The sequence below is a fragment of the Gorilla gorilla genome, chromosome 9 (genome assembly GCF_029281585.2).
Source record: "Gorilla gorilla gorilla isolate KB3781 chromosome 9, NHGRI_mGorGor1-v2.1_pri, whole genome shotgun sequence".
Lineage (NCBI taxonomy): Eukaryota > Metazoa > Chordata > Mammalia > Primates > Hominidae > Gorilla > Gorilla gorilla.
Window position 1 is genome coordinate 70,885,716 of NC_073233.2, and position 25,039 is coordinate 70,910,754.

Sequence of the window (25,039 nt, forward strand, 5' to 3'; positions counted from 1 at the left end):
ATAATAGAATCAATGCCTTTTCAGGCATACAAAAGTTGAAAAAACACAGCAGCAACATTTCTGCACTGCAAGAAATGTTAAATGAAATTAAATTTATACTTAAAAACCACCCCACAAAGAAGATTCCAGGAACAGATGACTTAACTGATTTATTCTGTCAAACATTTAAGGAAGAAATAATACCAACTCTACACAAACACCTACAGAAAGGTGAAAAGTAGGAAAGACTTCACAACTCATTCTATGAGGCCGAAATTACCCTGATACTAAAACCAGACAAAATATTACAAAAAGGGAAACTAGAGACAGGTATCTCTCATGAACATAGATGTAAAATTCTTAATATAATTTTATCAAATTTAACAAAAATTATAAAAAGGATAATACTTCTTGACCAAGTGGGGTTTATTCCAGAAATGCAAGATTTGTTTAACATTAAAAAAATCAGTTAATATAATTCACCATACTAATAGACTAAAAAAGAAAAACCATATAATCATCTCAATAGATGCAGAAAAAGCATTTGATAACACTCAATATCCATTCATGATAAAATTTCTCAGCAAACTAGGCATAAAGGGAACTTCTCAAAATAGATAAGCTGGGTGTGGTGGTACATGCCTGTAGTCCCAGCTACTCAGGAGGCTGAGGAAAGAGGATCCCTTGAGCCCAGGAGTTCAAGACCAGCCTGGGCAACACAGAAGGATCCCATCTCAAAAAATAATTGATAAAAGACAACTATGGAAAAAATATAGGTAACGTTATACTAAATTGTGAAAGACAATGTTTTTCCCCTAAGTTCAGAGACAAAGATATTCACTCTCACCACTTTTATTTAACAGTGTACTGGAGATTCTAGGCAATGTAATAAAGCAACAAAAAGAAATAAAATAATTCCAGAAAGGAAGAAAAAAATATATACCTTTATTTGCAAACAGCATGATTGTACCAAAGATCCTGAGGAATCTACAAAAAAGCTATTGAGGCTAATAAGTGATTTTAGTGAGTTTTCAGGATGCAAGTAGGATATATTACAAAACCAGTGGTATTTCTATATACTAGCAACAAACATTTGGTAATTGAAATAAGAATACCATTCATAATAGCTGTTAAAGCAAAATAAGCAGGAAGTTATTAACCTGGAATTGTTTCTGTATCCAGAACCCTTACACAAGCAAACTGAAACTTAACCTAGAGGCATTCTTTGTAACTAATTAATTTTGAAAAACCAAAACCAAACCAGATACCAAGCTTTAGCCAATCACAAATAGCCAGTTAGCCGTTAGTTATATAACTAGGAACTTTCTACCAGATCATACCCAAATAAGACAAATAGTGGCTGAGCATGGTGGCTCATGCCTGTAATCTCAGCACTTTGGGAGGCCAAGGTAGGGGAGTCACTTGAAGCCAGGGGCTCAAGACCAGCCTGGTCAAGATGGTGAAACCCTGTGTCTACAAAGAAAACAAAACAAAACAAATGCCTACCTGTAGCCAATTTATTTCTTTACTTCTGTGTTCAGACTGTGAAGATCTGCTTGTAGTGCTTAAGTGCAGCTACATGAACCTCTTCTGATTTTGAGTGCTGCCCCATTCATTAATGCTTTAATGCTCAAATAAAATCTGTTACATTTATTTTGTCTGAAGTTTTTCTTTTAACATAGTGTAAAAATATGAAATCTGTAGGGATAAATTTGACAAAGGATGTACAAAACCTACACAATGAAAATACAAAACATCATTGCAAAGACCTAGATAAATGGAGAACTATATCATGGATTGGGACACTCAATATTATTAAGACGTCAGTTTTTCCCAAGATGATTTATGATTCCACATAATACAAATAAAAACATAGAAGTTTTCTTGGTAGAAATGTACAAATTGATTTTAAAATTTATATGGAAAAGCAAAGCATCCAGGCTAGCCAAAACAACTTTGAAAAAGTCGAACAAAGTTAGAGAATCTACACCGTCTGAGTTCAAGGCTAACTACAAAGTTACATCAATTATGACAGTGTGGGATTTATGTAAAGACAAATAGATCAATGGAACAAAGTAGAGTTCAGAAATAGAGCCACACATATGTAGCCAACTGATCTCCAACCAAGATGTTTAGACAATTCAATGAGGAAAAGAAAATCTTTCAACAAATGGTGCTGGAGCAATTGGATATCCATGTGCAAAAAGCAATGAACCACAATCTGTTTACCTCATATCATTTACAGAAATAACTCAAATTGGATCATAGACCCTAAATATAAAAGTTAAAACTATAAAACTTCTATTAAAAAAAGGAGAAAAATTCAGTGTCCTTGGGTTTGGCAAAGATTAAAAAAAATAAGACTCAAAAAGCATTAACTATAAAATCAGTAAACTGGACTTTATCACAGTTTAAAAACTTTGTTCTTCAGAAGTCACTGTTATAAAACTGAAAAGGCAAGCTGTAAACATGGAGAAAATGTTTGCAAAACACGTATCTGGCAAGGGGCTTGTTTTTGAAATATATAAAAAGTTTCCAACTCAACAATATGAAACAAACAATCAAAATTTTAAAATGTGCAATTTTTTTTAACAGACACCTCACCAAAGAAGAGGTCTAGATGGAAATAAGCAAGTGAACAGTTGCTTTAGATCATTAGTCTTCAGAGAAATGTAAATTAAAACTACAATAAGATACTAGTACACATTCACTAGAATGGCTTAAGTTAAAAACAGCAATCAGACCAGGCATGGTGACTCATGCCTGTAATCCCAGCACTTTGAGAGGCTGAGGCAGGTGGATCATTTGAGGTCAGGAGTTCGAGATCAGCCTGGCCAACATGGCAAAACCTCATCTCTACTAAAAATACAAAAAAATTAGCTGGGTGTGGTGGTGCGCACCTGTAATCCCAGCTACTCAGGAGGCTGAGGCAGGAGAATTGCTTGAATCCAAGAGGTGGAGATTGCAGTGAGCAGAGATCGCACCACTGCACTCCAGCCTGGGCTACGGAGAGAGACTCCATCTCAAAAAACAACAACAACAAAAAAAGCAATCATACCAAGTTTTGACAAAGATGTGGAACAACTGGATCTCTCATATACAGCTGGTGGGAATATAAAATGTTAAGAAAATTGTTTGGCTATTTCTTTTTGTAAAATTTTGGCTGGTGTGATAGCTCATGCCTACAACCCCAGCACTTGGGGCCAGGAGTTTGACATCAGCCTGGGTAACATGGCGAGACCCTGTCTCTACTAAAAACATGGTTTAAAATTATTTATTTTTATTTTTTAGAGACAGGGTCTTGCTATGTTGTCCAGGCTGGTCTTGAACTCTTGGGGTCAAGGGGTCCTCCTGCGTCAGCCTCTTGAGTTACTAGGATTACAGGCATGAGCCACCACACCCGGCTGTTTGGCTATTTCTTAAAAAGTTAAACATACACCTTACATAGTACTCAGCCATTCCACTCCTTGATATTTAAGGATAATATAATGGAAAGATGAAACTAATCTGGGCAAGAGAATCTGGTTTAAGAGAAGTAGAAACCTATGTCTAGAAGGAGCATGAGAAAACTTTTGGTGGTGATGGTTATGTTCATTGTCTTGATTGTAGTGATGGTTTCATGGATGTATGCATGTGTTGAAACGCATCCGATTTTACACTGTAAATATGAGCGACTCTGCCTGGGCATCATAGGGAGACCCTGTCTCTTCAAAAAAATACAAACATTAGCTAGGAGTGGTGGCCCTTGCCTGTAGTCCCAGCTATTCAGGAGGCTGACATGGGATAATTGTTGAGCCCAGAAGGTTGAGGCTGCAGTGAGCTGTGATCACACCACTGCACTCCAGCCTGGGGCCAAGAGCAAGAGCCTGTCTCAACAATACCAACACCACCACCACCTGAGCAACTAATTGTCTGTCTGTTGTATTTCAATAAAGCTGTAAAAATATAAGATATCTTTGACCAAAAATCATAGAAAAACGAACTCACACCAGCTTAAAGTATAAGGAGGACTTAAATTGTTACCCTTAACAATCAGAGCAGAGGTAGGTGGTGCCAGTATTGATTAAATCGGTGGGGTTAAATCATCAAACCCCAGATTAGTTCCATCTTTCCATTATAATATCCTCATTGGTTGCCTTAGTCCATGCTCCAGTTTCCCTCTGGGTTACAGGATGGCTGCCACAGTTCTGGACATCCATCCAGACTCAAAGTTGTCCGCCACCTACATCTAAACCCTACATTCAGCCCTTACAGGCTGCTTGGTCTCTTCTATGGGTGTGGTTCACATGGCACTTACTATTGCTACTGGGGTGCAGGATTCTACTGGGGGAGGGGTTTAAGAGGAGCAGACCTCACTAGAATGGGTCAGGGAAGCTGAGCCTCAAGTTCATCTAGCTTATTACTGCAGAATTTTTTTTTTTTTGAGAGGAGTCTCGCTCTTGTTGCCCAGGCTGGAGTGCAGTGGTACGATCTCGGCTCACTGCAACCTTCACCTCCCAGGTTCAAGCTTCTCCTGCCTCAGCCTCCTGAGTAGCTGGGATTACAGGCAACCACCACCACACCCAGCTAATTTTTGTACTTTTAGTAGAGATGGGGTTTCGCCATGTTGGCCAGGCTGGTCAGGCTGGTCTTGAACTTCTGACCTCAGGTGATTCACCTGCCTCAACTTCCCAAAGTGCTGGGATTACAGGCATGAGCCACCGCACCCGGTCATTACTACAGCATTTTTGCAGTAGAGTCCTCCGCTGTTCTATGACTATGACATGAACCACATGGAGACAGTCACATCTCAGAGAACATCCAAATGGTTTTCTTGAAAGAGGAGGTGCAGTGGGGCAATAGAGTCTACCCAGTCAGTGTTTTCCTTTTGCTTCCTGCACCTATGACACAATTTTCAAACACAAGGAATGGTAGTGGTGGGAGTGTAGCACAGAGCAGTCTTGGAGTCCCAAACTTAAGTGTCTACAAGGGCTAGTGGCTAATTTAGACTCTGTGAATCCGACAAGCTATAAGACAATAGGAAGAGGTGAGGCCTGTGATGATCCAGACATTACAACCCATCCCTACAAAAATTACAGTGCACGGGAAAAAGAAAATCTCCAGAGGCCTCCCTGGAGGAATCTAAGAATAAGGGATGCATATCAGTTTCATATTGCTGTTGTTAACAAACTGCCACAAATTTAGTGGCTTAAAACAGTACAGATTTGTTCTCTTGTAATTCTGGAGGCCAGATGTCTAAAATCAATATGTCAGTGGGGCGTGGTAGCTCACGTCTGTAATTCTAGCAGTTTGGGAGGGCAAGGCAGGCGGATCACCTAAGGTCAGGAGTTCGAGACCAGCCTGTCCAACATGGTGAAACCCTGTCTCTACTAAAAATACAAAAATTAGCAGGGCATGATGGTGCACGCCTGTAGTCCCAGCTATTTGGGAGGCTGAGGCGGGAGAATCACTTGAACTTGGAAGGCAGCCTGGCCAACATGGCGAAACCCCATTTCTACAAAAAATACAAAAAGTAGCTGGGCATGGTGATACATGTCTGTAATCCCAGCTACTCGGGAGGCTGAGGCAGGAGAATTGCTTTAACCCAGGAGGTGGAGGTTGCAGTGAGCCGAGATTGCGCCCCTGCACTCCAGCCTGGGTGACAGAATGAGACTCCGCCTCAAAAAAAAAAAAAAGAAAAAAAAAATCAATATGTCGACCCAGCTGCGTTTCTTTTGCAGGCTTTAGGGGAGAATCCATTTCCTTGCCTTTTAGAGGCCATTTGCATTCTTTGGCTGGTGGTTCCTTCTTTTTTTTTTTTTTTTGACAACACCAAATGCGTTTACTTAGTGGTTTGAATGATAAGTTATTGAATGAATTGAGGTTTATGGTCTCTGTTTTGACTTCAATGTGTTTTTTAAAAATTCTTTTTGGTCCCTTCTTGCTTCACTCCACCCTCTTGCTTCTGTTGTCTCATCTACTACCCACTCTGATCTCCTACCTTTCTCCTATAAGTACTGTTGTGACCACATCGGGTCCACCCAGATAATCCAGGATAACCCACCCCTGATCTCAAAATCCTTAGTTTAATCACAACTGCAAAATCGCTTTTACCATGTAAGGTAACATACAGGTTCCAGAGATTAGGATGTGGGCATATTTGGGGACCATTATTCAGCTTCCCACATGATATGAAATTTAGCTATTTGGGCATCTGCTCTATACATGACCCAAATGGGTCATGCAAACACCCGGGAAAGGGGAGAGAAGAGCCTAAGGGAGGGGCTTGGAGTGGTGTGAAACTGGGGCTATCAAGGTGGGACCTGGGATGATGGCATGGAGCCCTGAGAATGTGGCTTCTGGTGAGCACTCTACAGGACCAGGCAGTTGAGGATCCTCCTGAGTGTGCCATCCTGGCCAGGAAACTGAGGGGTGGCTACAAGGCCCTGCCAAGCTGGCTGAGGATAGGACCTGTGGTCAAAACTGGAGATAGGCCAGGTGCAGTGGCTCATGCCTGTAATCTCAGCACTTTGGGAGGCTGAGGTGAACGGATCACTTGAAGTCAGGAGTTCAAGACCAGCCTGGCTAACATGGTGAAACCCTGTCTCTATTAAAAATAGAAAAATTAGTCAGGTGTGGTGGTATGCACCTATAATCCCAGCTACTTGGGAGGCTGACATTGCAGTGAGAATTGCTTGAACCCGGGAGGCGGAGGTTGCAGTGAGCTGAGATCGTGTCACTGCACTCCAGCCTGGGCAACAGAGCAAGACACTGTCTCAGGAAAAAAAAAAAAAAGGGGGAGAGCATCTGAGGCCACTCTGGTGGGGCATGACAGTGTCCCAACTCAGCCTCAGGGCCAAGGCTAGAGGATGGGATCTGAGCCTGTGTTTGGGGCTGACTCCTTGGGGAGGCAAGGTCAGAAGTCACTTACTGGTGACTTAGAAGTGGGAGGAAGGTAGGGTTCTCTTTTGTCAAGGGCACAGGATGAGTATAGGAAGTCCCAGGCCAGGAGCTAGGGGAATGGATTCTGTGTGAATGGTCTGAGCTGGCTGAATCAGCACCCAGGACTTTTACCAGCTGGGGTGCAGCTGGGGCAGGCTACAGCTGGCTCTGGGCAGCCTTGCTGAGGCATCTGCAGATACCAGGTGATCTGAGCACAGAGATGAGAGACTTGCAGGAGGAGCCAGGGCATGTCAGAGTTGCTGGCAGGGTCTGGAGCCAGTGGTAGGCCAAGTCACTGGTCTTAAAACCCCGGATCTGCAGAAGCAGGGCTAAATCCATGTGTCTCGACTCCTGATCTCAGTCCAGACACTCCACGAGGCTCAGCCATGAGGGCAGTGCTGCCTGAGAAACTGCAGGATGACTGGGGCTGGTGACCCACAAGCAACCAATGGGAGCATGAGGAGTTTCAGCACCAAGGGGGAACACCAAGGCTTCAGATGTTCCAGGAGGTGAGGTGGGTTGTGGTGATTTCTGCTGTGCCCAGATTTGCCCTGAGAGTCCTGTTGTCTGAGTTGCTGTGAGCTCTCCCCGGGCCGTGTGGTTTTTTTTCAGGGGATCTTCAGGCCAACCCCTCTTTCCAGATTGCCCTAAGTCAACCTGAGCCCCTGGCCAGGGTCCCACCTGGAAGGCAGTGTGTACAGCTCAAGTAATGAATGTGGACTTTCCCCCGGGGGATAAGGGGCTGGCTCGCGGGCCAGGCTGGCTGCTGGGGATGGGGTTCCAGGCAGTGTGCCAGCGAGCATTTATGGCAGGGCGCGGCAGGCCTCACTCCTGCCACCTGTAGGTGTGAACAGGGCTGCATTTCTCGGGCTGCCCTTCTCGGGCTGCCCCAGGCTTCCCTGAAGTGAGCTCTTTTGAGGACACAGATGCTGGACATCCTGGTCTTTTCCTGACTGTAACCCTTAAATTGCCTTCCCCCCAACTCCTTTCACATGGTTCCTCCCATGATCATCTCCCTTCCTCCCCTTCTCGTGCTTTTCTTTTCAGCCCAGAAGGAAGGAGGAGAAGCTGGGTCCTGGGGGTGAAAGAGGCTAAAGTTTCAATGCCTCACAGCTCCTGGCAGCAGAGGGGTCAGGCACACATATCCTGGTGCCAGATTGTCTGGATTCTCATCCCGACTCCACAATTTACCAGCTGTGTGAACTGGACAGGTTACTTAACCTCTCTGTGTCTTGATTTTCTTATCTGTAAAATAGGGAATAATTGTAGTAATCTCCAAGGGTTACAGGGAGGAGTAAATGAGTTAATATAGGCAAATGGCTTAGGACAGTGCCTGGCACATAGTTAGCACTCAGTGCTGGGTCTCACTGGGTATGTTCCCCACTCCCCCTTCCCTCTTCTCTTCCCTCCACCAGCCCAGAGCCCACAGGAGGCAGAACAACCAAGAGAGCTCAGGTAGTGCAGCAGGCAGGATTAGGTTAGCTAGCAGACTAATCTAGAGCGGGTTTTGAGTCCAGACCCTGCTGGAATCTAGAGATTCCATCATCCTGAGCATGCTGCTAGAGGGGCCGACATCCTGAAGTCACAGCTGTTGTCTTTTTTTTTTTTTTTTTTAAATAGAGGCAGTGTCTCGCTATGTTGCCCAGGCTGGTCTTGAACTCCTGGCTCGAGTGATCCACCCGCCTCGGCCTCCCAACATGCTGGGATTACAGGTGTGAGCCACCACACCTGGCCAGCTGTTGTCCTTTTTCTTGTCCTTTGCTGTCAGAGGTTCCCATCTGCTGTCAGAGTGGGAGGAGCTTGAAACAAAGCCTCTGATTGGCTGCTTTCATTTCAGCCTGTCATTTCAGCCCTTGTCAGTTTCTAGCCTGACAGGGAAGGGAGGAGCATTAGATATTTAGCTAAATCTCACAGAAATATTTGAATAGGTTAGAGGATGGGGGGGGAGGGAAGAGGGAGGGATAGAGAGGGGCAAAGGCAAGAATCTTTTCTAATTTTCTGGGATGGTTTGTAAAGTCCCAGGGATGGAGTGGGTGGGAGGGGACTGTATGGCCTCTTGGGCTGGAAGCTGACTAAAATGGAGTGGCCATTCCTTTTGAGACAAGAGAGACACAGAGAGATGGTGCGCCGTCAAACCTTTTAATGATGTGGTTCTGGTGGGGTTTATAAAGGGAGGTGGACCCCTGGGAAGATGCTTTCCTGAACCACAACCCCCACACTTGGGTCACCATTTCCTCTTCCTCCTCCTTGTGTGGGTGGCCGGAGACCTGTAGGACCTTCCCTCCCTTTAGGGTTCTGTAAGGCCCCTTCTCAGTCCTCAGAGTCCATTCTTCTCTTGTGCTGAGGCCTGCAGTGGGACCATATACTTCTGGTGCTCTTGTTGCTGTCGTGTCTGTTTCCCTTTCCTGCAGGGCGGCAGAAGAATGGCACTCTGGGTATGCAGCCTCCAAGCCAGGGCCGGGATATGGAGGCTCCCAGGGGGTCTCCGCTCAGCTGTGCCTGGACACCTGCTCTCTGCCCCAAATACCTACTGCTCCCTGGAGCTGGGATCCCCAGGAAGGATTCTAGGAGAAGCTCAGGCAATTGGGGACAAAGGGACACAGAGCTTTGGGCTAGAAGAGGAAGCCTGGGCTTGAGTCTCAATACCACCCCAGGTCACACCTGCATGTGTGACCTGGGATATATCCCTGCTTCTTTCTGAGTGGGGGCCCACCTGCTCTCCAGGTCCTGCACCGTGTCCGGCAGTGGCTGGCCCAGGGTCTCTGGCAGGAGGACAGTGACAGCGCTGGCGGCCACAGGAACAGCACCGTAGATGAAGAGAGGCATGGAGGGGTAGAGCTCTGCAGTCATGCTCACCAGTGGGCTCACGATGCTGCCCACTCGGGCCATGGTGCTGCCCATTCCCATGCCTGTCTGCCTGCAGGGCCCGCAGCGGATGGGTGTTGGTTAGAGTTCTGGCGTGAATGCCCAGATGCTGGTCCCATTTGGAGGGTGGCAGCTCAGGCTCAGCCCCCAGGACACTCCCGGTACCTCCTCTCTTCCCCATTTGATTAGCAAACCAATTTGGCGATTTTTTTTTTTTTTTTTTTTTTGTAGAGATAGGGTCTCTATGTTGCCAGGGCTGGTCTTAAACTCCTGGGCTCAAATGGTCCTCCCCCACCACAGCTGTTGGTGATCTTTTGAAAAATAGAAGTTGGAAAAGGTTCTGGCCAGAGAATAAAGAGACTTAAGATTGAATTTTGCCTTTGCCCTTAACTTGCTGTGTGACTTTGGGCAAGCCCCTTTCCCTCCGTGGGCTTCAGTTTCTGCAGCTGTCAAATGATTCAGTTGTGTTACACCTATGGTTCTCAGATCACCTGGAGGAATTGTGTTATAGTTGCAACAAGCCAACATACACCTATTGGATTAGAATCCCTAGGGGGAGGGAGCTGGAATCTGCATGTTAAGAACATTCTTCTGAGAGAAGAGGTTAAAAACATTGACTCAGGAGACATACTGCTTGGGGTTCAAATGCATGCTTCACCATTTGTTAGCTGCATGATCTTGGAGAAGTCACTTAACCTCTCTTTGCCTCAGCTTTCATGTTTGTAAATGGGAATAATGATAGTGCCTACCACAATGGCTTGTTATGCAGATTAAATGAATTAATATTTGTGAAAAGTTTAAGACACTGCCTGGTACATAGTGAGTGCTTTGGATTATTGCTCTTTCATCTGAAATCTGGTAAGGGCACAGGACCATGACCCTCAGGGTTCCACTTTGCAGACTTTACAGGCCCACTCCAAGTAGCCCAGGGAAGCCTGACATTTCTTTGTTATCTCATGTAAATTTTGCATCCCATTCTTGTTTATTTTATTTTATTTTATTTTATTTTTTTGAGACAGAGTCTCGCTCTCTTGCTGGGGCTGGAGTGCAGTGGCGCGATGTCAGCTTATTGCAACCTCCGCCTCCCAGGTTCAAGCTGTTCTCCTGCCTCAGCCTCCTGAGTAGCTGGGACTACAGGTGTGTGCCACTATGCCCAGCTAATTTTTGTATTTTTAGTACAGACGGAGTTTCACCATGTTGGTTAGCCAGGATGGTCTTGCAGGATGGTCTCGATCTCTTTTTTTTTTTTTTTTTTTGAGATGGAGTCTTGCTCTGTCGCCCAGGCTGGAGTGCAGTGGCGCCATCTCGGCTCACTGCAAGCTCCGCCTCCCGGGTTCACGTCATTCTCCTGCCTCAGCCTCCCAAGTAGCTGGGACTACAAGCGCCTGCCACCACGCCTAGCTATTTTTGTATTTTTAGTAGAGACGGGGTTTCACCTTGTTAACCAGGATGGTCTTGATCTCCTGACCTCGTGATCTGCCTGCCTCGGCCTCCCAAAGTGCTGGGATTACAGGCGTGAGCCACCGCGCCAGGCCGGTCTTGATCTCTTGACCTTGTGATCCACCTGCCTCGGCCTCCCAAGGTGCTGGGATTACAGGCATGAGCCACCGTGCCGGGCCCCCATTCTTGTTTCTTAATGCAAAAATACTGCCCCCCATCTTAGGACTCAAATAAGCAATACTATATTTATTCCTATTGCTGGGATATTATCAGGAGTGAACCTTGAGATAGGAAATTGCTTTCATGTTTGTGGTCTTTGCTTTCAGATATATCACTTGGTTTATAGATGGAATGTAGATTTGGTGGCAGCTTCTAATTTGTGTTTTGGAGATTAAAGGAAGACTTCAATTTGTTGTCTCTGAGATGTGTCTTCTTGGTTCCTTACCCTGCCCCAGTTGGTGGCTACTTTTGAGATCTTCTAGGGTCCCGTAAGTAGAGGACAGTAACACCTGTGTTAGCTAGGCCATGAGGTGTGTACTCAGTGGCTACTATGTGCCTTGCAATGATGAGTGTTGGGAGGGGCCTTTGGGCTGGGATGTACTTGATTTAGCTCTGGGGTCTGACCTGTGCACAGAAGAATGTCTTTCCCCAGGAAAAGGCTGTCATTCTCCCATCAGGCTCCCACTCACCGGATCATTGTGGGATACAGTTCCCCAGTGTACAGGAAGATGCAGTTGAAGGAGGCAGCCAGACAACCCTTCCCCAGCACAGCAAGAGAGGTTCGGACAATGGACTGGTCTAGAGAGAAAGAAGGGGGGATAGCAGGAGCTTGGGAGTGGAGGCTAGGAGGAATTGGCCCCCTCCCTTCTGAGATGTTGGGTTATGTGTGGGGATGGGGCTGAGAAGAAGGGGCCAAGGTGCTCGTGGGTGCTCACCCTGGGGTATCACCCCATTGAGCAGGATGCAGATGCCTGCCAGCAGCAGTGCAGCCATCTGGGCAGGCCGGCGACCCAGGGAGTTGATGACAAGGAAGCCCACAAGCTTGGCAGGCAGGTCCACAGCACCAAAGATCACCTGGATTAGGTAGATGCTGACTCCAAAGCCCTGCAGGTCCATGACCAGCCCATAGTATGCAAAGCTAGTGGCAAACCTAGCCGAGAGAAGAGAGGGGTATGGAGTTTGTTAGGAAGGCTTAAAGTGGGGTGCTCTTTCAAAACAGTGGGGGAACTGCATTGGGTGCCCTGCTTAAGGAGCTGGAATCTGCCTTGGCTAATATTTCTTCATTTAACCATATAATTAAACTGCAGAGTTTAAGTATTGAGGTAGTCCTCTAATACTCCAAATTTCCCAATCTTCTGATAACTAGGGTTGCAGTTAATTGGGGGAATTTTCACTTAGTTGCTCTGTAGGATTTACATAGGTTTAGTTCTCATCTTATCAATTGATGCTGGACTGAGGGAGGGCAGGTGCATACCCAAGCCATCTTCAGGGCCAAGGCAGCTGGGAGAGTACAGAACCTTCTGGGACCTGTCCATGGTCCTGGGATGAGTGTTGTGCTTTTTAAGATGTCAAGAGCCCAAAAAACGAAGCTCAAGATTATTGGCTAGAGCCCATGACTGAGAATAAATCCCAAATTGGAAGCAAATAATTCATTGGCAGGATTGTTCCTTCTGACTATGTTTCCCTTAACTGTCATGGGATTGCTATGGTGATGGGAAGGAAGGATAATGGGGAGTGTTGCAAAGGGAAAGGAAGATTTTCTTTGGCCTTGGCCAAAGTGTTCTTTGGAGATGAGTTTTAGTCATCTTGTTGCCTGTGCCTGTGTTTCTGGCAGGCACCATCAGGCCACTAAAATCTATGAATATTTTGCAAGCCAGACTGGTCTCTGCCTTCATGATGTAAGTCTATTGACTCTGCAGCCCACTGGTCCTGATGAGGTGTCTCCACATTGGAACAGGGCTAGTGAAAGGACAAGATGGGGAGACTGGTGTCCCGTGTGGAGACTGGGACTGAGTTGAGGCTGGGGGGCATCTGGTTCCTAAGGATGATCCCTAGTGTGGGGTTACTGCTTCTCACAGCAGGTCTGCTGACCTTCCTGCCCTCTTCTCTGTCCTCTTTCACCCATTGTGTCTCCTCCTGCCCCAGCCAGCCTTTTGTCTCAGTCTGTCTGTCTTTCTGGGCCTACCACAGCATGGAGAGGCAGAGGAAGAGGTGGCGGAGGGTGGGGCAGCGCAGCAGCTCCATGGCCGATGCCTGGCCTTTGCCCATGGTCAGCTCCTTCTGCAGACTGGCCCGGAGTACCTGCTGGGACCGGCAGAGCTCAGGGCCCGGGATCCTCCCAAGGAGCTCCTCCCAGCTCCTCCCTTACTCAGAGGAGTTCCCCGGGCCCTGGGTCCTGGGTTTGGGGTTTGGGGGTGAAGCCCTGGGAGGTTATCATGAGAAGTCTCAGGGGATCTCACCTCCATACTCAACTTGGCTCCTTCTTCCCGCTTCCCATTGATCCGGGCGACTCTCTGCAGGGCCCTCAGGGTGAGGTCCAGCCTCCCGGAGGAGGAGTGCCAGCGGGCCGACTCAATGAAGAACCTGGGAGCGGGGGTGGGGGTGGGTGTCAGCATGGCTTCAGTTCCAGTCAGCTGGGTTGGGGGCTGGGGCTGGGCTTTCTAGGGGTCTGCGATGGGATTTTATTTAAGGTTGGGAACCCAGGGGCCTTGCCAAATCCCTCTCTCTAGGACCACGAGGCAGTGCCCAGCTTGGTAATGACATATTCCCCAATCCAGAAGCTCAGCTCTTGGTTGCGGGTAGGGGGAGCAGAGCAGGCAGGCTGGAGAACTGAGTGGGGGAAGCCAGAGAATTGGATATCCTGGGGCAAAGCCTTCTCCCCACAGCCTTGGTTTCCCTATCTGTCACACAGAGGCATTGGACTGGGTTTGACCTTCTCTACATTTGTGGGATGGGATGTGTGCTGAGCTCTGGGAGATGTCCTGTCCCTTGCAGCCTCTGGGCTCCTGTGGCAACCACCTCCAACCCTAGGCCCCACGCACCAGGAGTAGATGAAGAAGGCAAAAAAAGGCGCAGAGACCAGTAGCTGCAGGTGGCGCCAGTGGGGCACAGCGTAGGCCACACCGGCCAGGAGGAACTGGCCCAAGCTGTAGACATAGCCAATCAAGGTGCCCACGCAGGCCCGTGTGTGAATGGGCATCCACTCCACATCTGGAAAGAGGGTTAAGACAGGATGCTGCAACTACCTGGGCTGCTGGGCTAGTAAAAGCCCCTCCCTCCATCCAAACCTTGGCCTGTCCCAAGGCTCAGTGGAAAATGCATCGAGTAAGTTGAGTGCCAGGGTGATGGGAGTGGGGGAATTTCAGTGGAGGTATGGATGAGGAGCTGGGTTCAGAATATCTGGGAACTGCCCCCTCCACACTCTTGATTTTTTTTTTTTTTTCTGCTCCTCCTCAACCTATTCTCCTGGCTAGAGTTCCTTCTCCATTGAGAGCACCTCTGGCCACTTGGTCTGTCTTCAGCAGCAACCATTCCTCTGGTCTTCTTCAGCTGTGGGCTGGATTCCACTCTCAGTGGCCAGAGCATCTTGGAGGAGGCAGTGGCTTTTCTCCATCCTGGAGTCTTGAAGTAGGAGTGGGACCACCTCTCTGGTGTGGTCTGGAGAGGCCTGCCTCCTGTCCAGGTGGGCTCCCCATTGGGCTGCTGGGACAGGGACTTGGATACTTAGGCTGGACTTGGGGGTTGGATTTCTTAGGTGTCTTGCCCAGGCTCTAGCCCAGTCCCAGTTAATTCCTCTAGTCCAGAGAATCCCAAATGCCTGGATTCCCTTCTGTGGTTGAGGAATGCCCTTGGATAAATCCTTTCCCTTCTTCTTGGCCTTGGATTCCTCATTTGGGAAACATGGGGTAAGCGGGGGTTGATCCATCAGAGGATGCACATCAATGGCCCATGGAGAGACCACACTCAGTCCACAAATGTGTCCTGTCTGCACGATGCTGCCTCATCCTATGTTTATTATTAGAGTTAATTGCAAACATGAAAAAAAACTGGGTTATTTTACATTAATCAAAGAGGAGGGGGAAGCTATGACAGCCCTAGGATCTCCTGCCTGGAGCAGCTGCGTGCCTGTAGTGTCTCTGGATGAAGGTGTCTCTCCTTTGAATACAGTTCTCACCATTCCCTAATGCCTCCTGCACCTGGCCGTCTTACACGATCTGCTGGCTCTAACAATGGAGTTTGCAATCCTGCTTTTTTTTTTTTTTGAGACAGAGTCTCGCTCTATTGCCCAGGCTGGAGTGCAGTGGCGCAATCTCCGCTCACTGCAAGCTCCGCCTCCCGGGTTCACGCCATTCTCCTGCCTCAGCCTCCCGAGTAGCTGGGACTACAGGCGCCCGCCATCACACCCGGCTAATTTTTTGTATTTTTAGTAGAGACGGGGTTTCACCATGTTAGCCAGGATGGTCTCGATCTCCTGACCTCGTGATCTGCCCACCTCAGCCTCCCAAAGTGCTGGGATTACAGGTGTGAGCCACTGCGCCTGGCCTGCAATCCTGTTTTTAAATGAGGGGTCAGGGTGGCATGAGCCTGAGAAAAGGTTGTTCTATTGGCAGGAAGGTGAGACCCGAGAGAGGCTGGAGGGCAGGCAGGGCTCAGGAGGGGCAGGCTGGGAGGGGAGGCTGGAAAGGGGTTGCTGGGCTGGGTAGCCGGAGGGGAGTGGGCTGGTAAGCATCTCTCACTCAGTGTCATGCAGTTGAGGGAGATGCCAGCCAGAGCCATGCCCGAGAGGAGCCGGAAGGCGCAGTAGATGGGGAAGTTGGGTGCGAAGGCTGCGCAGGTCCCTGACACAGCTGTCTGCAGGTAGTTCAAGATGAGTACCTTCCGGCGGCCTAGCCTGTGGGAGGAGGGGAGACTTGTAGCAGGGCCCTGGAGACTGATGGGGGTCAGGCTGAGCCAGGAGAGGAGGGCTCACCCTGGATGATGCCTCGGCTTGGGTCTTTTGAGGACCTCTGAAGTATGAGGCTGGTGCTGTAGATCCTCAAACCAGTCCTGGCTGGCAATGCCAAGCTCCCACCTAGACACCCTGAGCCCAGCTGAGCCCCTAATCCCAGCCCAGCCCATCCCCTTGACCCTACCCAGGACTGACCTGTCTGCAAGGTAGCCGAACACCATGGCTCCGAGCAGCACCCCCACCATGTACAAGGACTGGGCCAGCTGGCGTAAGGCCCTGTGAGAGCACACGAGGTCCCACTGTGGGGAGAGGAGCAAGGGTCAGGCAGAGATGAGCCTGGCTTCAGAGAATCCCCTTCCCCCCGCTTCAGCTGGTCCTCTGGGGTCCATGTCACCCTCTTCCTCCGGCACTTTGCCCTTTGCCTCTCTGGTCCTGACAGCTGAGAGCATTTTTCTTTTTAACTCAGCAGTTAAAAAACTCAGCAGTTAATTTCTCCATGTACTTTTTTTTTTTTTTTTTAACAAAGGCCCCCATCTTCCCATCTTGGCCCCTGGATGGGGAGCCCCAGGTGCTCACCTCAGTCACGATGGTAGATGGGAAGGTGCTGTTGTCATAGATCCAGCCATCGGTGCAGGGCTCTGTGGCCCCTGTGCCATTGGCTTCTGTGCCATTGAGAAAGGGCGGTCCCCACTGCGGGGAGGTGAAGCGGAGGCAGGACTCAGGCTGCCCCTGCCTGTCCCGGGGCAGCCAGACCTCCAGCCCCCCGTTCTTGCTGAGGTTGGCATCGGCAGGCGGGCGGCAGTGGTGGGTAGGGATGGCAGCAGTGAAGTTCTGCAGGGTGTTGTGAGAAGCCATCAGGAGCAGGGGGAGGACCACCAGGGTGACCTGGATCTGCTGGAAGCGGCCGACACCCCCCACCTGCTGCAGGAGGTCATTAAAGGCCATTGGGCCAGGCCCAGCCCAGCGGCTGGGGGCTGAGGCCTTCCAGTCCCAGGACCTCTGTCTGTCTGCCTGCCTGCTGTCCTTCGCTGAAGGAGCAGCACTGCCGTTGCCTCCGCAGCTGGGTTGCTCCGGGAGCTGAGTCCGAGCTGCTCTGTGGGGGGACAGCAGCCTCCTTGGCTGCTCCTCCTTCTTCCCCGGTCTCCCTGATCTGTCCCTCCCTTTTCCCTTGCAGCTTCTCCTCACTTTGGGGGTCAGGGCAGCTCAGCTTTCAGGGTCTGCTGGAGACCTGACCCTTGCATGGGCAGTTTTTAATCCTTGGCCTGGAGGGAATGAGTTAAAGTGTGACTTGGTATCAGAAGGATTAACCCTCCAAGGATTCCTTGTGTCAGTGGAATTTCTCCAAGTGGTTATAAAGGGCAGGAGAGGGTGGACTGAATAGGAGGAGGGAGAGGGGTGTCTTGGGGGGGCATCTGGGCATCTGGGGGTAGGGGGGGCCAGAGTGGGATCTATTGGACCTATTTGTCTTCCTTTTAGGAAGGAGACTGGGCTCTGGAAAGTGTGGTGGCCTTTTGAGGAGTTTCTGCCCTTTTTAGTGGATGAGATCCAAATAGTCTGCTTTTGGGAAGGGTTGCCAGGGAAATTACAGGGTGCCCAGTCAAATTTGCATTTTAGGTCAATGAAGAGTTTTTAAAAGTATGAGTATGTCTCTAATATTGCATGAGACATACTTATACTAAGCAATTCTTCATTGATTTGAAATGCAAATTTGACTGGGCACCCTGTATCCTTATTTGCTAAATGTGGCAACCCCAGTCTTTGTTCTTCTGGGGACAGCTCACATCTTATAGAACCATGGTTTTATTCATTTGGAAGAAACAACAGAAGTCAGAGGCCGCTCTTGGAGTGGGACCTAAGACCAACGTCATACACAATGTCGGGTGATTCTTCCAGTGATTCTTCTGACCCTTCCAAGGGTCAGATTTTTCCCTTAGTCATACTGTCTTCTGTCCATAGTGTCTTTTTTCTTTTCTTTTCTTTTCTTTTCTTTTCTTTTCTTTTCTTCTTGTTTTCTTCTCTTCTCCCCTCCCCTCCCCTCCTTTGTCACCTCCCCTTCGCTCCCCTCCCCTCTCCTCCCCTCTTCTCTTCTCTTCTCTTCTCTTCTCTTCTCTTCTCTTCTCTTCTCTTCTCTTCTCTTTTCTTCTCTTCTCTTCTCTTTCTTTTTGAGACACAGTCTCACTCTGTTGCTCAGGCTGGAGTGCAATGGTGCAATCTGAGCTCACTGCAACCTCTGCCTCCCAGGTTCAAGTGATTATCATGCCTCAGCCTCCCGAGTAGCTGGGATTATGGGCATGTGCTACCACGCCTGGCTAATTTTTGTTATTTTTAGTAGAGATGGGGTTTCACCATGTTGGCCAGGCTGGTCTCGAACTCCTGACTTCAGGTGATCTGCCCATCTCAGCCTCCCAAAGTGCTGGGATTATAGGCATGAGACACCATGCCTGGCCTCTTTATTTTTGAGATAGGGTCTCACTCTGTCATCCAGCCTGGACTGTAGTGGCACAACCTTGGCACACTGCAGCCTTGACCTCTCCAGGCTCAGATTATCTTCCCAGTTCAGCCTCCTGAGTAGCTAGAACTACATGTGTTCACCAGCACACATGTATTTATTTATTTATTTATTTTTAAGAGATGTGGTTTTGCTATGTTGCCCAGGCTGGTCTTGAACTCCTGGGCTCAAGCAATCCACCTGCCTCAGCCTTCCAAATGTCTGAGATTACAGGAGTGACCTACCGCGCCCAGCCATAGTGTTATTTTTTAAAACAATGAGCATGAACTCACTGTGTTTTTAGCCACAACTCTAAGACAATCATGTGAATTCCTCCAACAGAGTTTTGGCTCCTGAGTTACATGTGATCAGGGAAGTGTGGAGCTCTGATTGGATGGGTTTCCATGGGATCCAGTTGGTTGGATCCCAGATTGAGGACAGTGAGAGAGAGTAGATGGCAGCTTCTTGTTATTAACTTATGCAACTCATATTATATAAAACATGGACTCTGGAGTCAGTCTACTTGGGCCCACATCCTCACTCCACACTTACTGGCTGTGGAACCAGGGGCAAGTGACTAAACTCCTCTGTACCTCAGTGTCCTCATTTGCAAGATGGGGATAATAGCTATGTTGGCTGCCTTGAGTTTTTGGAGCGTTAAATGAACTAATATAGGTAAGAAGCTTAAAGTAGCTCAGATGCCCTGTAATTCAGTGGTTGCTGGCTCTTCTTATTTGTTTCTGGTGAAAAGGTGGGACTATCACATTGATTTTAGAAAGAAAATATGCCTAAGTATATCTTATCCTAAGAACAGTGATTTTTGACTGGCGGTGATTTTGCCCCCCAGGGGACACTTGGCAATGTCTGGAGATATTTTTGGTTGCCATGACTCAGGATGGTGGTGGTGCTACTGGCTTTTAGAGGGTAGAGGTTAGGGATGCTGCCGAATATCCTGCAATGCACGGGACAGGCCCCCACAATGAAGAATTATCTAGACCCCCAAATGTCAGTGGTGCTGAGATTGAGAAACGCTACCTTAAAAGATGTTGCAGGCTGGGCGCGGTGGCTCATGCCTGTAATCCCAGCACTTTGGGAGGCTGAGGCAGGCAGATCACAAGGTCAGGAGTTCGAGACCATCCTGACTAACATGGTGAAATCCCTCTGTACTAAAAATACAAAAATTAGGTGGTGTGCACCTGTAATCCCAGCTGCTCCAAGAGGCTGAGGCAGGAGAATTGCTTGAACCTGGGAGGTGGAGGTAGCAGTGAGCCAAGATCACGCCACTGCACTCCAGCCTGGGTGACAGAGCGAGACTCCATTAAAAAAGAAAAAGAAAAAAGAAGTTGCAGAGTTTGTGTGTGTAGTAATCAATCCTATACCTGCTTGGCCAAGGAAAGATGACTCCTATCAAAATATTTCCAAGAACCCCCAGGAAGAGACATTCTCCTCCTCCTTGTTCTGCTGGAGGACAGCTGGATAGCCTGGCCTCCAAAGACCTGCAGCTCTTTCCCCGCCTGGGCCCACCCAGCCACTTCCACCACTGGGGTGGCTGAATCAGGAAACTGATCTTCCTGTGTCTGCTCTAACATCCTTCTCCACTATATCCTCACTTGACTGTTGAGCTTGGCTTACCGTGCTGGACTCTTCCTTGCCCTTTATGGTGTGTCTCCATTTTGGGTCCCTAACTATCCCTCTAGGTAGTCTGGCTCCTGCTGACTGCCCCCCACCTAGCTTCATCATTCTCTGGGCATGTGTCTAAACACGACGGATGATTAGGGTCCCATCATTTTACAGAAAGCACTCCAGGCCCTATACAAATGAGCCAATGCCAAGGGTCATGAGAAGAAAGGATGTTTCTCAGTTCTTCTGGGCAGAAATCTCCGTCTTGCTGTTGAAGGGATGTAGTTTGATGTCCAGCTTCTCTTGTTAGAGGTCGAGATGCCTTGTGAATGTTGTACAGTTCGTGCAAACTACAGCCTTGTGCATGAAGCTGGGAGGGTATTTATCATTTACCAGGACTCTGAGATCCATGAAATCTTTGATTGGTTCAAACCCATTCTGTCTAACTTCAAGGATGAGTTCTTAACTGCTGCTGTTGAGGTGTAGACTGCCCAGCCCAAAGGGTTTTGGAAATTATCTGGGCTCATATGTGCAAAAGAGAAAAGGGGAGGCCCAGAAAGGTATGTAACTCAGCCCAGCCTTCCCCCTCCCACCCGTTGTTGGTTCTGGGCTGGGACCCAGTGGGTGTCCAGATGCCTGACAACATTCTCCAGGCCAAGACACATAAGAGTCCTGTGGTCTGGGGATGCGAGGACAGCTGGACAAACAGCTTGGGGACTGCGAGGCCAGTCTCCTGCCAGGACCTGGTGCCCTCATGGGGGAGTGGGTGGAGTGTTGAGGGCAGCGGGGGATGGTGGGCCCCTACAAGCACCCTCCCTCTCTAAGCCTGTGCCAACCCCACGTTGGAGAAGAGCTCCCTCCTGACTGCCTGACGAGCTCCGAGCCTGGCTGAGTCTAGAAAAGACTCCATTGCAGACTCTGGGCCTGGAATTGTGTTTGGGTCCTGGGATCATCTGAGTGGCAAGGGATTCCCCAGCAGCCTCCTGGCTCATGGAGAGTTTCTGGATGGGCATACTCTCATAGCAAGTGATTTTCAGAGCCAGGAACTGTCCCTTAGGGGAACCTTCTGGGCCACTAAAACCTCACAATGGGACTTCCTTGTGCTGACTGGAATATAGACTTAAATTCTGGTCATGCTCACTGAGAAAGGGTCAAATATGGGAATCTCTGATTGGCCCAGAGCCATAGAACCACATGCCATCTAAGTTGAATGCCATCACTCAGGTAAAAACGTCTCATTGTACACATAAGGAGACCAAGGCCCAGAGCAGGCAAAGGATTTGTCCATGATCACACAGCAAACAAGTCTGGAACTCAACTCTTTGGACTCCATTGTTCTTCCTACCATGCCAGCAGCCATCACATATCCCAGATTTTCTGGGATTAAGTCCTGATTTTGTATAACTTTATTCCATTTTATAATTGGGATTTAAAGTGTGGGACTACCTGTGATTTTTGTTTTTATTCTTTTGTGAGATTTTTCAAATACATAATTTACAGATCATATAAAACACTCTTACTTAGATCACATGTCCTAAGCATGGGTTTGAAATGATTGACTTGGGGAGGAGTCCAGCAGATTCCAAGTGTCTGCCAGGCCCCTCGCAACATTCTGAGTAAGGAATTCTGAGATACACTGTGAGCTTTGTGCCTTGTGGCCTGACTATCCTGGCTGATGGATGGTGCAGAAATTAGAAATTCATCCAAAGACTTCCATATAAAGGCTGGACATGAGGCCAGTGACCTATGAGTTGACGCAGCATGAGGACTCTGCCCAAAAGTGGTGCTCCATATTGGATCTCCATGCACCGAGCCAGGTGGAGTCCCTGCTTAGAGACAGAAGGGAGGGAGTAGAAAAAGCAAGCGGAGCTGGGGTTGTAGAGGAATAAGCAGCAATGGAGAGAAGGAGGAATCCAGAATGGGGATTTGGGGATTGCAAAAAGAACGGGTCTTGTGAGTGGCCAGTTTGTCCTGACCAACATCTCAGTTCACCATGAGTCCTGACCATGTACCTGGAAAGCATTTTCCTGGGTGTCTTTCCTTCCCTTCATGTGTGTCCTTGCAATAAGCACCCTGAAGCAGCACAGGAATAGTCATGGCCAGGACATCCTGGCAGCCACTCGGAATTCCGGACAACTGAAAGATGGGGGCATGGTGGGGTCAGCATTCCTCCCTGAGCCTAGTTCTTCTCCCTCCAGGTTGAGACCCAGTCAAACCAAGGAGAGGCATTGCTGGCTCTGTTGTCAGCTGATCCTAGGCTCCACAGTAGAAACTCTATAGGTAGAAACCAGGTTCCAAGATAGAAACTAGGTGGCTTCTCCCCATCCAACCCCATAGCACTCTTAGCAAAAGGGCCAGATCTCAGGGGGCAGTGTAGCACAAGGCTGGTCCTAGGTGCCAGCCCCAGGTTATCTACAGGTTGGCAAGGGGGGAGTCCTGCATCCAACATGATCATAAATGGCCAGTCCCAGCAGCTTCCCACATGGCTGGGTGACAGATGGGCTAGGATGGGAGACCCTTCTTCCCTTCTCATTCTCTTTCCTCTTGCCTCTTGATTCTCTTCCCTGACTTACCCCCTAACTCCCCTACTTACGCTTTCTAGGATCTCCTGCCAAATAATCTATGGTACTTGGACTCAAATTCTTGTCTTGGAGTCTGCTTCCAGGGAAACACCCACTAAGACACAACTGTGATCACAGTTCATTGTCTGATAAGCAGGGTGCCCAACCCAGGCTATGGGGCAGTTGGGTGGGGGGGGTGTCACAGAAGGCTTTTCAGAGGAATCCATCTAAGCTAGGCCTTAAGGATGAGTTGGCGTGAGCCAAGTGCTGTGGAGTTTGATGGGGAGAAGCCAAGTGCTGGGCATGGTGAAGAGCAGGGGCAGTCTAGGATCTGAAAAAAATCAGTTGAGGCTGGATTTCTGGGTACAAGGTGTAGAGAGTGTTAAAAACCAAAGCTGTTGAGGCAGGTTGGGCCTGGTCATGGCAGGCCTTGTGAAAGACTTTAGATTTTATCCCAGTGGGAAGTCACCAGAAGGTTGACGCAGGGGTACAATACCATCCCTTTCACATTTATTAAGCTCTCTCTCAAATATCTAAATACAGATTTGAGAGTAATTAGCTCTGTGGCTGATAATTAAAGCCCTGCAGTATGTCTGAGTTGTCCAAGGTGGTAGCCAGTAGCCACTACCGAGTGCTTGAATTGAGCTAGTCCAAACTGAAATATGCTGCTAGTGGAACATACACACCAGAATTTGAAGACTTAGTCTGAATTTAAGGTTATAATATATCTAATTAATAATGTTAATATTGATTAATCCTGAAATGCAATATTTGAATATATTGGGTCAAATATTATTATATTATGTACATAATATATTCAAAATTAATTTCATCTGTTTTCTTTTAGCTTTTTAAAAATGGCTACTAGATGATTTGGAGTTACATATGTGGCTTGCATTCTATTTCCACTGGACAGTGCTGGGGAAGAATGTTACAGGAAGAGTTCCTAGGAAAGATTCCTGGGGCAAATCAGTGTTGAAGAGATGGTAGAGCGAGAGGAGCTGCTTTTGGAGCTGTTTGGTTACAAGGAGCAGCCCATCAAGTTAGCTTAAACAGAAAGGGGAATTTATTTGGAGAATTCGGGGATATTTAATAGAACCCCGGGGTAAAAAGCGCATCCAGGGCTGATGAGGAACCGAGACCTGGAATTCATTAAGAACCAATGGAAGTCGCCTCACCAGCTCTTTTTATCTGGGTCCATGTGGTCTCTTGTTCTCTTTTTCTCTGTGTGTCTGCCTTATTCTCTTGCTGCAACTGGCTTTCTCTGCTCTATCTGCATCTGGGCCAGCCTAGCCTCATGCTAACCTGCCTTCCCAGGGCAAGGACAAAGAGATGGATAAGAACCTCTTAAGATCTCAAATCCTAGCCCAGGAGAGAGTATGTGATAAATGAGATTTGGATCTGGAGTGCCCTCTGGTCTAGTTGGTCACCACCTGAGATGGCAGATTATGGAACTGTTCAGTTGGCAGATTCTGGGGATGCAGATCCTTAGAAAAGGGGTGGGGGCAGGATAGGCAAAGTGAACACTGCAGCATTTATAGGATACCGCAGAGGGGCCTGAGAAGGAGTAGCCAGTGTGTGGGAGGGAGCTGCAAACACGTGGCCTCTCAGAAACTAAGGAAGAAGAGAGTGACCAGTAGGACCAAATTTGCCGAAAGGCCAGTAAGAGGAGGGCTGAAGAGTGACTTATGGATTCAGCACAGGGAGGGGATGAGCGTCCTTGGTGAAAGCGGTTCCAGGGAGGGAAGGGGTAGGAGCCGGAGTGCAGTGGGGGAGATGTATGAGGCTAGAAGGTGGATACAGGGGAGGCAGACAGCTCCTTTATGAAGTCTGGCTTCGAAGGGGAGAAAGAGCCAGTGTGGCCCTTGGAAGGAGATACAACATCCTGGCATGTGTTTGTGTTGATTTTTGTTAAGTTGGGAGAAGCCTAAGCTTGTTTAATTGGTGATGGGCGGCAGCCAAGACAGAGGGAATGGGCAGAGACCCCAGAGGGAAAGGGATGGCTGCTGGTGGAGGGATTGACTGTTCTGCTGCGGCTGGAGGGAACCGGGAATATGGTAGCAGATATTGACAGCGGTCAGCTACCATTGCAGTTTTCTGATATTGACAGCGGTCAGCTACCATTGCAGTTTTCTCAGTTAACACGAGAAAAACTATCTGCTGGGCATGGGGCTGAGACATAGATCAGAGATTTGGGGTGATCAGGGGAAAGAAATC

General features: G+C 48.4%; 1 protein-coding gene and 1 long non-coding RNA gene across 2 annotated transcripts in view; one reads left to right on the forward strand and one right to left on the reverse strand.

Moving 5' to 3' along the window:
* The window catches only part of LOC129525238 (uncharacterized), a 204,240-nt gene that overhangs the window by 32,695 nt on the left and 146,506 nt on the right, over positions 1–25,039 (forward strand). The gene's annotated exons all lie outside the window — the stretch shown is intronic.
* SLC22A6 (solute carrier family 22 member 6) lies at positions 9,019–17,375 on the reverse strand. The gene is made up of 10 exons (XM_019037481.4): positions 16,730–17,375; positions 16,349–16,452; positions 15,942–16,096; positions 14,247–14,415; positions 13,665–13,788; positions 13,391–13,506; positions 12,141–12,355; positions 11,895–12,003; positions 9,614–9,817; positions 9,019–9,305 (listed from the first exon to the last, which is right to left on the reverse strand). Exons 1-10 carry the CDS (start codon positions 17,096–17,098, stop codon positions 9,218–9,220), a joined length of 1,653 nt encoding a protein of 550 aa, XP_018893026.1. The 5' UTR covers positions 17,099–17,375; the 3' UTR covers positions 9,019–9,217.